Source organism: Mastigoproctus giganteus, chromosome 11 (assembly GCF_048544385.1).
Source record: "Mastigoproctus giganteus isolate SK-2022 chromosome 11, ASM4854438v1, whole genome shotgun sequence".
NCBI lineage: Eukaryota > Metazoa > Arthropoda > Arachnida > Uropygi > Thelyphonidae > Mastigoproctus > Mastigoproctus giganteus.
Genome location: NC_143585.1, coordinates 120,686,010 through 120,702,158, shown reverse-complemented (window position 1 = coordinate 120,702,158; position 16,149 = coordinate 120,686,010). Strand labels below are relative to the sequence as shown.

The 16,149-nt window shown below is 35.3% G+C and overlaps 1 protein-coding gene across 1 annotated transcript in view; it reads left to right on the top strand.

Annotated features, from left to right (window-relative positions):
* LOC150078392 (heat shock 70 kDa protein 12A-like) overlaps positions 1 to 16,149 on the top strand; it is a 158,319-nt gene that overhangs the window by 31,614 nt on the left and 110,556 nt on the right. Inside the window, exon 2 of the mRNA XM_090384551.1 lies at positions 4,949 to 6,580. Within this exon, the coding sequence (XP_090240677.1) occupies positions 4,949 to 6,580 (1,632 nt within the window). The remainder of the gene's footprint in view (positions 1 to 4,948; positions 6,581 to 16,149) is intronic.

Below are 16,149 nucleotides of genomic sequence, written 5' to 3'. Positions count from 1 at the left end.
CTACACTCAGGGTTGAGAATGAAAATGACCTGGGAGCAATTGTGCAGTCAGATATGAAGTTTTCTGGGCAGTGCAGACAGGCTGCCAGAGCAGTTCATGGGGTTTTGTCACTCTTATACAGGAATTTTGCTAGCAGGGATAAGGAGGTGATTATCCGATTGTATAAGGCAATGGTCAGGCCACACCTTGAGTACTGCATACAGGTCTGGAGGCCTCATTTTAGGAAGGATGCAGAGCTGTTGGAAGAAATACAGAGAAGGGCAAAAAAAAGATTGGCAAGGGGAACAAAGGGTTGCTCTTACAAAGAAAGAATTTGGTTCTGCAAATTGCAGCTTCTGGAGACTAGGCACCAGTGAGGTGATCTGATCGAGGCATTTCAGGCTTTGAATGGTTTGAGCAAGCTAAATGTTTATGAGATTCTTTCTCTAGCTTAGATTATGCAAAGGGGGGGGGGGCATAAATTCAAGTTGAAGGATGGTTGCAGAATAGATATATGGTAATTTGCCTTTAGCCAGCAAGTGGTTGATTGCTGGAACAAACTGTGTGTTCCATCTGTGTGTTGAAGTTTACATCTTAAAGAAATTTAAGGAAGAACTAGAAAAACTATTGGAGGGAATTAATAGGGGGAATGGAAATTTTTTTTTTCTAATAGCTGTTATAAGCTTGCTTTTTTGCATCATATCCTAATGCTCTCTCTCTATATATATGTATATATATCTTCAGAAGTGACACCACTTTCATGAGTCTTACATAACAATACCAGTGAAGCATGAACAGACTGTCTAAAGCTAACAAAGCTAACAATAATAATGTGCATTAAAACTACATTTAATCTATGAATTTCTGTTTTATATACAATTTATATGGTTTGCAAAATAATAAGAGAAGTTTACCTCACAATTTATATGGAAAAAAAGGAATAATAATTGCTGGATTTCTATTTGTCCGATTTTGGAATGGGTCAACAAATATTTTTAAAAGAGTCAAACATAAAATTTCCTAAAAATCCATTCACAGGGAGTTGCTCTGTTGCATGCAGATGGACGGTCATGCTTGTTTTAATGAAGCACCTTTTTTAACAAAATATGGACAAACCATCTCACTAATCCAGATATGAAGCGTTTTTTTTTTTTTTCTATTATTTGTATTTTATTTATTTGAGATTAAATGCATTGAAGTATTTATTAATTTATAAAAGTATGTATATTATAGGTAAATTTTATGTCAAATCTGTTTATTTGCACTTGTCCTTGAACTTGGGGGCCATCTGAAATTTATGAAAAATTAAGGAGGCTCAAGGTATAATAAAAGTTTGAAAACCCCTGACGTGTGTGTGTGTGTGCCATATATATATATATGTGTGTGTGTGTGTGTGTGAGTTTTATTTATTTAAAATTAAATTTATTTTTGATGCGGTATTGTTAACTTTAGCCAATCTGTGCTTGCTTCACGTGTATTGTTATGCAAGACTCGTAGGTGTATTCTTGTGCAAGACTGTGGTGTTGTAGAAGTGTGTGTGTGTACAGGGTGATTCAGGAGGAATAGTAAATATTTTGAAAGGTTATAGTATTGATTATTCTGAGTAAAAAAGTTCATACAAACATGTGTCCAATTCTCAATGGATACGGAGATACAACTGTTCGAAACTGGTGCACACAGCTCCCTGAATCAGGTGACCAAGAAGCAGCTATAACCTGACATTGTTAGAAGTGTTGTTAAGAATGTCGCACATCTTCACACATGCTGAATATGCCGATATGGTGTTTGTTTATGATTTTTGTGGTGGAAGTGTTACTGCTGCTTGTAGAGAATACCGGCGATGGTTTCCTAACCACAGAATACCAGATTCAGAAGCATTTACACCAAACTGCGTGAACCTGGTACAGTTCACAGCACTCATATTTCTTCTGAACATGCAAATGAACAAAATGTGGATGAAATGGAACACATTCTTCAGTCGGTAGAACGTAGTCCTACTATTAGCACACAAAGAATTTCTACGTGTATCGGTGTTCCACAGACAAGACTACGTTATGTGAACATGGCTTGTATCCATATCACATACAGTGGGTGCAACACCTTCAACCAGGAGACTACGCCCAGTGATTGGAATTTTTTCGGTGGGTAAATGCTAATCACCAATTAATTCCATTAATACTGTTCAGCAATGAAGCTACTTTCCACACGAAAATCCACATGCCACTGTAGAAACAAATTTTTGACATCGCTTCTCTGTAAACATGTGGTGTGGTACCATCGACAATCAGTTGATTGGGCCTGTTGTGTTACAAAATTGTCTTACAGGGCCCATTTACCTAGAATTTCGACAAAACAATCATTCCCTGAATGATGGATGGGCCACGGTGGTCCCATTCCTTGGCCACCAAGGTCTCCAGACCTCACTTTGTTAGATTTTTGTTTGTAGGGATGGATGAAACGTGCAGTATACAAAGAAAAGGTGAATACAAGAGACAGATTGCTTGCTTGCATTTTGGATACTGCTAAACTCATAAAGCAATGCCAAGACTACCTCAGAAGAACATGTCATATTACTACAAGAATTGAAAAGTGCATTAAGGTTGGGGTTGGATTTTTGAACATTTTATTGTGAACTGTAAAAGATTTGTCAATTATTCGTGTTTTGCATCATTCAAAAAGGTTATAGTATCAATAAATAAGTCATTTATCGATACTGTAACCTTCCAAAGTATTAACTATTCCTCCTGGATCACCCTGTGTATATATATATATTAGAGAGGTTGACAAACACTCACTTCTTGGGTCATCGCAAAAATCATCACTTCCATCTTTGAACCACTTATACCATTCAAGTGTGTGTGTGTGGAGAGAGAGAGAGTTTTGAAGGAGTTCAAAACTGGTTTATTTTTATTCAAAGTAATCACCACCTGATTGAATGCATATATTACACCATTCTAAAAGTTTCTGAAAAGAGTCAGTGAAAGCATCCAAAGAGATTATGTTCAGTTCAGCAGTTAGGTTTTTTTTTTGTTCTTGATGTCCTAAAATCTTTTCTTTTGAGGACAGTTTTCACCTTGGAAAAGAGAAAGCTTTAAGCTGCTAGATTGGACAATAGGGTGGATGTTTGATCTGTACAATGCCACATTTTGTCAAAAATGTCTTCAAGTGGGGAAGGGGTAGGGGCATTGTCAGGCAGCAAGAGGAGCTACCTTTCTCTTTAAATTGTGTCTCCAGGAAAATATACTTCAATAGTCTTTGAAGCACCTGTACATAGAATGCAGCATTGGCTGTATACAAATTCCTTGCAGATCACATCCTGTTTGTCGATAAACACGGTCAGCATTGTCTTCATCCTGAACTTCTGTAAATGAAACTTTTTGGGCTTTGCTGATGATTTTGAAGTCCACTGCATGCTCTGATGCTTCATCTCTGGTTCATAGTGAAACATTCAACATTCATCTCCAGTGACAACACAGTCCAGGAAATTAGGATTTCCTTGACAAGTCTGGATAAAGCTTTCACATGATGACACTCCTCATTGGTTAATTCATGAGATTGTGGCACAAATTTTGCACAGAACTTTCATTTCCTAAATATTCATACAGAATTTAATGAATAGTCTCCAACTCATGAGCCATCATTCTGAGGGTCAAACAATGATTTGTTGCCACAATTTCCTGAACTTTTGCAACTCTGTCCTCATTTCGAGAGGATGACGAACGCTCATTTCTTGGGTCATCACAAAAATCATCACTTCCATCTTTGAACCACTTATACCATTCAAACATGCTGGTATGACAATGTTTCATCACCATAAACAGTTTTTAACATTACACGTTTCTGTTGCAGAATTTAGCAGTTTAAAGCAAAATTTGATATTATTTCATTGCTGCATGGCAAACAGTACAGTCCAGGAAAAGATTTCATTTAAGGGGAAAAGAAAAAACAATGTACACTCCTGAAATGTAATGGACTGCATCTATCAACATATTTTTTTTTTTGTTGAATTTTTTTTTTTTTTTTTTTTTTTTGCAGACATTGAAGTGATCTTGCAATATGCACATGAGTGTGTTACTCACTATTTCTGAACAATACTTAAATAGTTACAGGCTGTTCAAGCCAAATCCTTCACTGCTATGAAATTTAATTAAAAGAAAAAAAAAAAAAAAAATATATATATATATATATTTTTTTTTTTTTTCTTTTTCTTCTTTTTTTTTTTTTTCTAGAAACTTTGGTTTCCATTTCACAAAATTGCAAACCATAACCTACACAAAATTTATAGATACCATATAGCAGGAGTGTTTACCTTTTTTTTTTTTTTTTTTGACTTGGGACAAAACAGATAAAATGCTGAAGGTTGAAGATAAGTTCCTTATCACTGATTATGCATTTTTAAAAATAGAATTTAATTTTTGTTATCTACATTTCTATTTGCATTTCTTTACATTTAATAATTAAACACAAATATACACCATATTATTACATAATAATACTAATAACATTCCTCTTACATGGATACAATAATATTGCTAAATTCTAAGGAAGAAATATGAGAAAGCAATAGAGAAAAATTGAAATTTATTAAACAGATATTTTCAAAAGTCAGTGTAAAACTATATTTTGTGCCCTCTAGGTGGCAATAGTTTTCTTGGCAGACAATGAATATAACCTTGTATTCTCAGCTGACCAAGTTTAGATATTCACAGGATCATCCCTAGACTTTTCTAAAATTCTCAACTCTGCTATTCATATCCATATAGATAAGTTTTCAGTAAACTTGCATAGACTTATTTTTATTGATCATAAAGTTTAATTTTTCTGGTGTGTCTCCTAAGTTTAAAATTCACACATGAGTTTAAGCCTTCCATTGTAACATCAGAGATTTCAAATTTTATTTCCTCTATGAAAGAATGATTTCCAATTATCTGAGGGGAACGTTATCAAATTTCATTTATTTATTTTTCAGTTAAACAGATCTCTCATCCTGATAGGACCTGTCCTCTTCCATTCTGTTACAAAAAGCATCTAACCATTGACAGTATCTGTCAGGGTGCAGAAACTCAGTGTTATAGTTCACAACTGCAACAGAGCAATGTGTTTCCTACTGTGTATGCTACTTATCAGCATGCCTCTCTGCATGAAGAACTTAAAAACTCAGTAGCAATCGCACAGCAACAATTTTCCACCCTTGAAGACAGAAAGGAGTTACTACCTCAGTGTGAGAAGCAAAATATTTCTCCTCAACGAGGAGGCAGACAAATTGTGCTTCCGTGTGAGTCAATTAACACAAATTCTCCCTCTCAAGTTCATGGCAGTTGTTTGGTTTCAGTAATACAGGACGTGCACAGATTACACAGTGTGCCAAATCAACGCTCTCATCAATCTTCCATGACATCGCAATCAGATGTTCAGGTAGTGACTCCCGACCATTCAATTGTTTCTCAGTCCAGCTGTTTTGTACCTGTTACCCATTTAAAAAATAATTTGGATTTCAATTCTGGTAAGTTAAACATAAGTGATCCTGTAACATTGTGCAAGCACAATACATCCCATGATAACAACCTCTCATCTAGGGTGCACAGGAACGTAGTGTCTTTGGAAAAGTCAAATTATGCAAGTTTCACAAATAATGCTATCCCACCACTGAAACAGTCTATGACTGAATGCCTCAAAATTGTATCCAGTGGGACAAGTAGGATCCATGTGAATGAATCATCTGAAAATGAACTGGATTTTGGAGAACAGTTGTCATGTGCTTCTGTAGATTACAACCACAGTGATGACATTAATGAATGTTATAACGTCAAGCTAAATGCTCCTCAAGAAGTAATTGTAGCCGGTTTCCACGATTTCTGCCAGACAATGTTATCTATAGAAGACACATCTACTGATCATTTGGAACATTCAAATAAGTCAGCATCATCCCCTGATGAAAATCATAGTTTAAATGCCAATACATTATCAAATAAAGCAGGAACATTTTATTTAGGAGAAGAATTATCGAAAAGGTCAATCACTCGCTGCATATCCAGAATACCAATTCGCAGTTCTAAAAGCTTTGGGGAGTTAAAGAAAGAAGATGCTGGTTTTGGTGATGCAGAGGTAATGGCTGTGATTCAAGAACTGGATAATTCTTTAGTAGATACAGCAACTTTCAAGCAGAGTTGTCCTGAAAGCAAAGTACTACATAGCCCAAAGCAAGAAAAATGCCCACAATTGTCCATTCCTGACCAAAGGATTCAACGTGTAATTCAAAATGATAATTTAATTGAAGAAGTGCTCTCTAGAAATAACCAGAAGGTGTGTACTCCCTTACCAAACAGTGTAGAATTAATAGAATACAAGAAGGAATCGTTATCGCAGTTCTCTAACACATCTCATGTGTTACACAGAAATGTAATTGAAATAGGAATCAACACTGAACTTAATATGCTGTCAGCACCACATGAGTTACACACAAGTACACAGACTGCTCCAGAAACTTCAAGGCACTCTTCACTTGATTTTGAAGAGGAATCTCTTGCAGAAATGGAACAAAAACAATTTCCTGACTGTTCAGAGACTTGTAGAATGTCTGCTTCATCACCTGTATCTTCAGGTAAGTACATTTTTAAGATTTTTTTTGAACCTCTTGCTGCCTTTTTGACTTAATTAACATGCTAAATTGTGTTCAATAAATAATTTAATAGTATTATTAGTCACATTCATTAGCTTATTTTAAAATTTAGTTAGAAATTTTATAATTTGTGACAATATTTGTTGCACCTTTTTGTATTGGCAATTTGGTGCAAATACTGTAGCACATAACTAGTAGTGTAGTGCAGTGCATGGTAGTGGAAATTGTGATAAATAAGAAGCTTGAAGGTTCTAATTATGTAGGTTAGCATTTTTTTTTTTTTTTGTTTTGTTTTTAGCTAAGAAATTTTACTTTTATGTAAGTAAGGCTATTTTATCTGGTGAGTATGGGCTTGGCACACCCAGGGTCCTGAGCTGGCTGGATATCATCATTCTTCTCTTTCTTGGTGATTCCTTTCTACTTCTGATTTTCTCTCTCTCAGTGTAAATCAGAAATTTTTTTGCCCGGGTGTGCCAAGCCCATACTCACCAGATGTGAGCCCCTGGGGGTAACTTTGATAGTGTAATGCATATTATTGCATTTAGCTATATAATAGCTTTGTTTAGTATTGTCAAATTAAATTGAATTTAAATGGAAATCATGCCCCAAACTAGAGCAGCAAAGCAACAGGCTCAAAATAGCAGGAGTGCTGTGGTTCAGGGGAATAAAGGGAGGGGGAGATTCTCCTAAGAATCATGGCTTAATGAAATGTGCCACTTGTGCAATGTTTGTGGACATTATGCATCTTGGTGATTCCCTTCTATTTTTTTTTTCTCTCTCTCTCTCTCAGGGTAACTCAGAAATTTTTTTTGGCTGGTTCAGCATAAGCATCATTCTTCCTTGCACCATATGGCTAATAATAATAATAACAACAAAACATGATACAGTCAAGGGTGGGATATCTTTTTGTGCATGTTCAGTGTGTGGGACATTGAAGAGTAGGATGGAGGCCCATCATACTCTCAGCTGCCCAATTCAATGCCTTGGCAATCCTCAATGCAGAATGAACAGGTCCTACAGGATGTAGTTATTGTCAGTAACTCTGTTGTCAGGGGATGGGAAATACATTGTACAAGAAGATAAGTGGAATATAACCAAGGTATATCTGCCAGGGGAAAAAGTAGTGACATTATAGAGCAGATATCATCTTTTAAGGTAATATTGTTGTACATTGGCTCAAATGATATTAAGAGTAAGAGATCTGAGGATTTGCATAACAAGTACAGGGTAATGTTGGGAAAAAGTTTAGATAGGACTGAATTTAAAAGTGTCTACAATTCTGTCCAGACATGATAGCATTAGTGGCAAATGATACAAAAAAGCAAGCTTATACAGCATCTGATAGGAGGGAGTACATGTTGAGAGCATTGTCAAACAATTCAGATCTGGAGAGAATATGCAAGCTTCTGGGGTAGAATTGTTCTCAGCACGGTTTGTGTTTGTTAACAGGAGAGAATGTTTTTACATGGAGGGGATACACTTAAATAGAAGGGATGAAAGAATATTTGCTGATGCTCAGGGCTGCACCAGGCTATTTGATAGCCCTGGTGCAAACTTCTTATGCTGCCCCCATCCACGGTCATTTTTCTTATATAAATTTTTTTTTTTGGGAATTTAAAAAAAATATATTTCTAAAATAATATATTTTATTTTTTAAACACAAAATAACATATATTATGATACATGAAGTAAATATGCTAAAAAAAAACAAAAAAAAAAAAAAAAACCAAAACAAAAATACATTTATTTTTCTTTGGCTGCAGACAATAAAATAAAACTATATATATAAACTTAAAATAAAATTTTAAAGACAGAAATTTATTATTTTATTGTAATTGTAAATAATAAAAATAATAATAATAAAACAATAACAAAACATTATATAAATTTAACTTGTCTTGTTTTGGCTGTAGCAAAATCAGTCATAATATTTTTTACATTATGACTGGTCCAAGTTTGCAGATGATACGAAGGTCGGCAGGGTTTGTTAATGACACTAATGACAGTATGTTACTGCAACAGGATCTAGAGAAGGTGGGCTGAGAGGTGGCAACTGAAGTTTAACATTGACAAATGTAAAGTACTGCATATGGGAGTAACCCCAGAGTAACGTATCAACTTTGTGGTACTACACTAAGGTGGTAGAAAATAAAACTGACTGTGTTGCTATTGACTGTGTGGTACTACACCGACAGTGGTAGAGAGTGAAAAGGACCTGGGGGTAATTGTGTAGGGAGATATGAAGTTTTCTGAACAGTTCAGATGGGCTGCAAGAGTAGCTCATGGTGTATTGTCGATGATATATAGGAATTTTTCTAGCAGGGATAAGGAGGTGATTATCCCCCCTCCCCCTTGTATAAGACAATGGTCAGGCCACACCTTGAGTACTGTATTTGGGTCTGGAGGCCTCATTTTAAGAAGGATGTAGAGCTGTTGGAACGAGTACAGAGAAGGGCAACAAGATTAGTGAATGGAACAAAGGGTTGCTCTTATAAAGAAAGGCTTAAGTTTTGCAAATTACAGTGTCTGGAGACTAGGCACCTGTGAGGTGATCTGATTGAGGTGTATAAAGCCTCGAATGGTTTGAGCATGCTCAATGCTGATGGAATTCTTCTCTTGTTCAGAATAAGAACAAGAATCAGAATAAGAATAAGTTCAGAATAATCACCTGAGAGGGCATAAATTCAAATTGAGGAAAGACAGTTGTAGGATAGATGTGTGGAAGTTTGCCTTTACCAGTGGGTGGTTGAATTGCTGGAGCAAACTTCCATCTGTCGTAGAAGTTGATAGCTTAAATAGATTCAAGGCAGAACTAGATAAACATTTGGAGCGAGTGAATGGGTGAAATGAGAAGGGGGGTGTTTTTTTTTTTTTTTTTGGCTGATGCTATATAAGCTTGCTTTCTTGCATCATGTGCCTTATGCTAATGCCTAAAGAATCAAAGATATCATTTTCTATAGATATTATTGCCAAATTATTTAATCTTTGTTGATTGATTAATGAACAGAGGTAATTTTTTATTAATTTTAATTTCGAAAAAGAGCACTCACCACTAGCCACTGATACAGGCATTGTTAACATTATTCTTAATGAAATTAATAAAACTTGAAATTTCTTGTGGAGTCTGATTCATGGACACGAAATTTTGAAAAATTTGTATTTCATTTGCAAGGTCAACAGCAACAATATCTTTTGGACATTCCTCATTGGTGGCATCTGATAACTAATTCTAAATCTTAACAGTGTTTTAAAATTTCATCTTTTGACATTTTATTAAATTTGCTAAAACACTATAAAAAATTAAAATTGTTATTATAAACCTCGAGCTGTTCAAAACGTTCATCTAATGCATTTCTTGTAGTATCTAAAATGAAAAAAAAAAAAAAAGAAGTTTATTTTAAAATTATCTTTTAATATTGGCACTAATTCATCTCCAGATTCATAATCAAATAATTTTTTGTTTCCTTCCCATTCTTAGGTTTTCTCTCAGAAAATCAGTGTCAATTTGTAGTGAGTTAGCAGTTTTTGCTGCATTATCGAGTACAAAATTCTCATCTTTTCTAAAGTCTATAATCATTTCCTTTAATTTTTTTTTTTAAATGCATTAGTGATGTTAATATATCCGATTGTCTATTTTGTAATAATTTGCTCACAAAATTTACATTAGATAAAATGTCAAACCAAATAATAGTAGAGCACACGAATTTAAAAGATCTAATTTTATTTGACAATGACTGAGAATGATGTTTTGTTTTTAAATTGAATTTATTATCACATCCGAATATATTTCATAAAGAGCATCATCAATTTGTTGTAGTTATATACTAGAGATTTTATAGCGACTTTCCCAATGCATGTCTGACAAAGGTTTCAGCAAAACTTTGTTTTTTAATCTTGCCCACCATTTAGTACTACTGTAAAAAAAAAAAAAATTATAAAGTTCCTGTATAATTCCAAAAAAAATCAATTGTCTCTCAAAAGATATTTTTTCCACATCATTCACCACTAAATTCAAAGTACAGTACTGTGTATGCAAAGCAAGGTACGAAAAACTCTCAGAGGTTTATATCAAAAATTTTTTCTTGATACTGACTTTTATACTGGTGCCATTGTCTTAGTATTGCCAACGCATATTTTGAATATTCCAAAAATTCTAAAATGAATGTAGTTAGCCCACCACCAGTCTTATTTTAAATTTCACAGAAACCTAAAAAATGTTCCTTAATTTAAATTTTTTGTGTTTCATCATTATAAATTACAAATCTTGAAATAATTGTCAGTTGTTCTTGATGATTGGCATCAGGTGTACAATCTAAAATCTAAGAATAATATTTAGCTTCCCGTAACTTATATAAAATTTTTGTCCTTATACTATTTCCTATTATATTTAAAATATCATTTTGAATTTTGTCTCCTAAATAATTTGGCATGTGAAGTTTATCAATCTGAATACTTGGATGTGCTCCGATAAAGTGGAGTCAAATTTCGCAATCATTTGTATTAATTGCAAAAAGTTTCCATTATTATTATCAAATAATTTTGAATTAGTACACCTTAATTAAAGCCAGATTTTTTTCCAAATGCAAAGAACATTTCTTTTTAATACTGATTGCCATCTTATTTTTCTTGATTTATCAGACTTTAATGATGTGCATCTACTGTATTTTGTAATTCTAAGTTTTTATGCAAATTAATTAATTTGTAAGTGCATTCAGCATGCATATTGGTTTTTTCGTTAATATTCGAATGTGTTGTTAAATGTTGGCAATCTTTGAATCCACTGTTTACAAGTGGAACTGAAATGGAACTATTTAAAAATATTTACAATTACAACGAAAGACAGAATTTTACAAAATCAAATACACTAACTAATTACACGGAAGTGATTCACCGTTTTGTAATTTTTTAGGGTAAAATTCAATAGAAAAGTTTTTTTCTATTATTACCTTTTATCTTTTGGAAAATCAATTTTTTTTAATTGTTCTGGTTTGTTTTTAACTAATATCATTCTTATTTTATTATTTAAAATTTGTGGCCATTTACCAGGATCACTAAGTGAAATTAGTTGATCTTTTATCCCACTATTATGATCTTCACTTTCCTCTTCATCCGAATTTGCTTCACTTGCAGGGTACTTGCTGAATTGGAATGTCTTGGGCATGTGATATTTTGCGTGTTTCAGTGTCTTCATCAGTAGTAGTAAAGTTAAAGGAAATCAGAGTCAATGGACCTGGCTATGGCTGAAAGTCCAGAAATTTGTTAATCAAACTTGTTGCTTTTTTTAATTTGGTCGCTTTTCATGTTTTTATTTTTCTGTATTCGTAACCAGAGAGTCATTTCATTCTGTCAAACATCTGAGAAATATTGAAATATTGCTGCCTCCTTCATTATAATTGGATAGATTTCATCTGCCACAGGTACCTTTTTTGTGTTTAACTTCAACAATTTCTCTTCCACTTTGCTCTCAGTTATCACAAAATCACTTAGTTCCCTGTTAGAGTTTGATAAACTTCTGGCATTCCCCTCCTTGAATAACTGAATCAATATAGACTATTGATGATCCTGCTACTTGAGAGGATCATCAATAGTCTAAATTGATGATACTGCTCAAGGCTGATGCTACATAATATCATCAATATTAAATTGATGATTTAATCATCAATGATTAAATTGATGATAAATTGATATTAAATGTAGTATCAGCCAAAAAAAAAAAACAATTTCACACATCCATTCCCTCTAAAAGTCTGTCCAGTTCTTCCTTGAATTTATTTAAGCTATCAACTTCCAAAATGACAGATGGAAGTTTGTTCCAGCAATTAACCAATTAACAGCAAATTTCCGCACATCTATTCTACAGCTGCTTTTCCCTCAATTTCAATTTATGTCCCCTCAGGTTTGTAATCTGAGCAAGCGGAAGAATCCCATCAGAATTCATCGTGCTCAATCCATTCAAGGGCTTATACACCTCAGTCAGATCACCTCGCAGGTGCCTAGTCTCCAGCCGCTGCAATTTGCAGAACTTAAGCCTATCTTGGTAAGAGGACCCCTTCGTTCCACTCACCAATCTTGTTGCCCTTCTCTGTACATACTCAAGCAACTCAACATCCTTCCTAAAATGGGGCCTCCAGACTTGTACACAGTACTCAAGGTGTGGGCTGACCATTGTCTTATACAAAGGGATAATCGCCTCCTTTTACCTACTAACAAAATTCCTGTATATCATTGACAATACCCCATGACCTTCTCTGACACCCTGTCTGCATTGCTCAGGAAACTTCATATCTGAGTGCACAATTACTCCCTGATCTGTTTCATTTTCTACCACCGTAAGTGTAGTTACCACACAGTTGGTACATTTCTCAGGGGTTACTTCTACCCATATGCAGTACTTTGCATTTGTCAATGTTAAACTTCAGTTGCCACTTCTCTGCCCATCTGTCCAAATTTTCTAGATCCTGTTGCAATAGCACACTGCCATTACTGTCATTAACAACCCTGCCAACCTTTGTATTGTCTGCAAATGTCAACATTAAGCCTGTTATACCTTTATCAATATCATTGATAAATATATAAAACAACAGTGGGCCCAACACCAAACCCTGGTGGACTCCACTAATAACATTAGTCCAAGAAGAGCAGCATCCATTGATTACCACTTTCTGTCTTCTCCCACTCAACCACCCTTTTATCCATTGTAGCAACTTACCCTTAATACCATCCTGCTCCAATTTTTACAGTAGTGTTCCATGCTCAACAGTGTCAAAAGCTTTCCTGAAATCCAAGTAAATGTTATCAAAATTATTTTTTGCATCCAGTCCTTTGTAACCACATCATAATAACCAATCAAATCAAACTAACTGGCCTGCCGGTTGTGCCACCTTTTAAAGGATCGGCAAACAATTGAGAAACCTGTAAAAGAATCTTGAAGCTTCCATTGCCTTCTAAGGCTTTTTCTGTGTTCCCTGGCTTTCGAAACTTCTTGGAACTGCTTCGAAACAACTGCGCGAGTCCAAAAGTACCCTAGGGCATCCTGTTATTCTTCAGAAAAGAAAATATTCTGACCGAATAGCAAAATACAACCTGTCTGTTCGCCTCAATGCCGATGAGGGAGGGCTCACTTCCGCATAAGACACAGGGTGATTTTTTTTCAAGGCATTTTTTCGGAAAAAAAAGTGCGGCTATAGGTTTTCATACCAACAAAGAAATGCCATTTTAGGCTTAGACCTAAATGGATGTAAAATGAACTGATGAGACTAAAAATGCATATAAATTATCTTGTGATACAGAAGCTTATTATTATTATTATTATTATTATTAGCTATATGGTGCATGGAAGCCTGAGGCTTATACTGCACCAGCCAAAAAAAAAAAAAAATCGAATTACCCTGAGAGAGAGGGGGGGGGGAATCACCAAGAAAGAGAAGAATGATGATATCCAGCTCAGGACCATCAGGATATCCAGCTTGGGTGTGCCAAGCCCATACTCACCAGATGTGAGCCCCTGGGATATGGAAGATATAAACTATGTAGTGAAGTAATCTGCCTCACATAGTTACATAAACTGTGTAAGGCAGATTATGAGAAGTCTCTGATAAAGAATTGCAAGAAATGCAGCAAAGAGTGCTTTACTTCTATTAACAGTCAAAGGAAAGGGTTGAATGACATTGGCCCACTTGATGATGATCATTTAACTGTTCATGATCCTGTCCAGGCTGCTCACAAACTGAATGCGTAGCACACGCTTCTTGATTAGACCAGGGTTCGAGCCCGTCACCACCAAATACGGAGGATGCGGAAAGGTCAGGGAATGACCACCGCATATCCCGGAGCAATATGGCCTTAGTTGCTAATGCTCCTAAAAATCAAATAACCATCACAAACTGAATAATTATTTTGCATCTGTATTCATGCATGAGGAGTTCTTTATTGAGGGTAATTAGAGAAGTTCATCAGAATCTCACAGTGAGCTAAATGATTTTGTGATAACCAAGAGGAAAGTGTGCAGAGGTATTTTTGAAACTCATTCTAAAAAAGCACAGGTGGTGGATGAGATCTATCCAATTACAATAAGGAAGGCAGAAAGGAAGTAAGCAAACCCATAGCCATAATTATGAGAGCATCTTTATTTAAGAAGAGGTTCCTATGGATTGGAGATATGCAAATGTATCATAAATTCACAAAGGTGGATCAGCGAGTGACATTAGTAATTGCAGACCTGTTAGCTTAACTTCTGTTCCATGGAAAATAACAGTCTCTGGTTAAAGAAGTAATGCAGGATCTTCTAGACAGGAATAAACTTATACTGTGGTCACAGCACGGATTTGTTAAGGGGTGATCTTGTCTGACTAATCTGATTGGATATTATAATGCAGTAACAAAGGAACTGAATCAAAAAATAATTTTGATATCATATACTTAGATTTCAGGCAAGCTTTTCATACTGTTACTCATAAAAGATTGCTGTACAACTTGGATCAGTGTGACATTAAGGGTAATTTACTATTTGGATAAAGTGATGGTTGAGTGGGAGAAGACAGAGTGGTTATTAATGGACAATCCTCTTCATGGACTAATGCTATTAATGGAGTCCCCCAAGATTCACTGCTGGGCAAATTGTTTTTTATATTTATTAATGATGAAGGTATATCATGCTTTGTCTAAGTTTGCAGATGATACAAAGGTTGGCAGTGTGGTTCATGGAATAATCTGGGTAAGTTGCTGCAACAAGATATGAACAACTTTGGCCAATAAGCTGTGAAATAGTGGTTGGAGTTTAATATTGATAAATGCAAGGTATACTTGTAGTAATAGTAGATTAACATGCCAGTTGTTGGTACTACACTCAGAATAGTGTAAAATGAAAAAGACCTGTTAGGGATAATTGTGCAGTCAGAGTGAAGTTCTCTGAGAAATGCAGGCAGGCTGCCAGGACAGCTCATGGTAGGTTTGTCTACTATATACAGGAACTATGCTAGCAGGGACAAAGAAGTGATTATTCCATTGTATAAGGCAATGGTTGGGCTGCATCTTGAGTACTGCATACATGTCTGTCGACCTCATTTTAGCAAAGATTTGGATCTGCTGGAATGGTGCAGAGAAGGACAATGAGATTAGTGAAGGGAATGAAAGGGTAGTGAAGGGAATGAAAGGGTGGTCTTACCAAGATGGGCGTCAATTCTGCAAATTTCAGAATCTTGAGACTAGTCTCCTGTGAGGTTATCTGAAATGTGTTTTTAAGGCTTTAAATTTATTGAGCAAGCTCAATGCTGATGGGAGTCTTCCTCTTGCCAGACTACACACACATGAAGTGGCATAAATTCAAATTGGGTGAGGATGGTTGAAGGATAGCCTTCAGGTTTTCTGAAGGTTTGGTTTGCCTTCAGTACTGTGAGGTTTGCCTTCAGCCAGTGGGTGGTTCATAGCTTGACCAAAGTCTCAATGTGGTGTTGTAGAAGTGTGCACTTTGAATAACTTCAAGGAAAAATTAGACAAATTATTGGAGGTTCAGACAAGTGATTTGGGATTTTTTTCTTGCCACTGCTTTATGA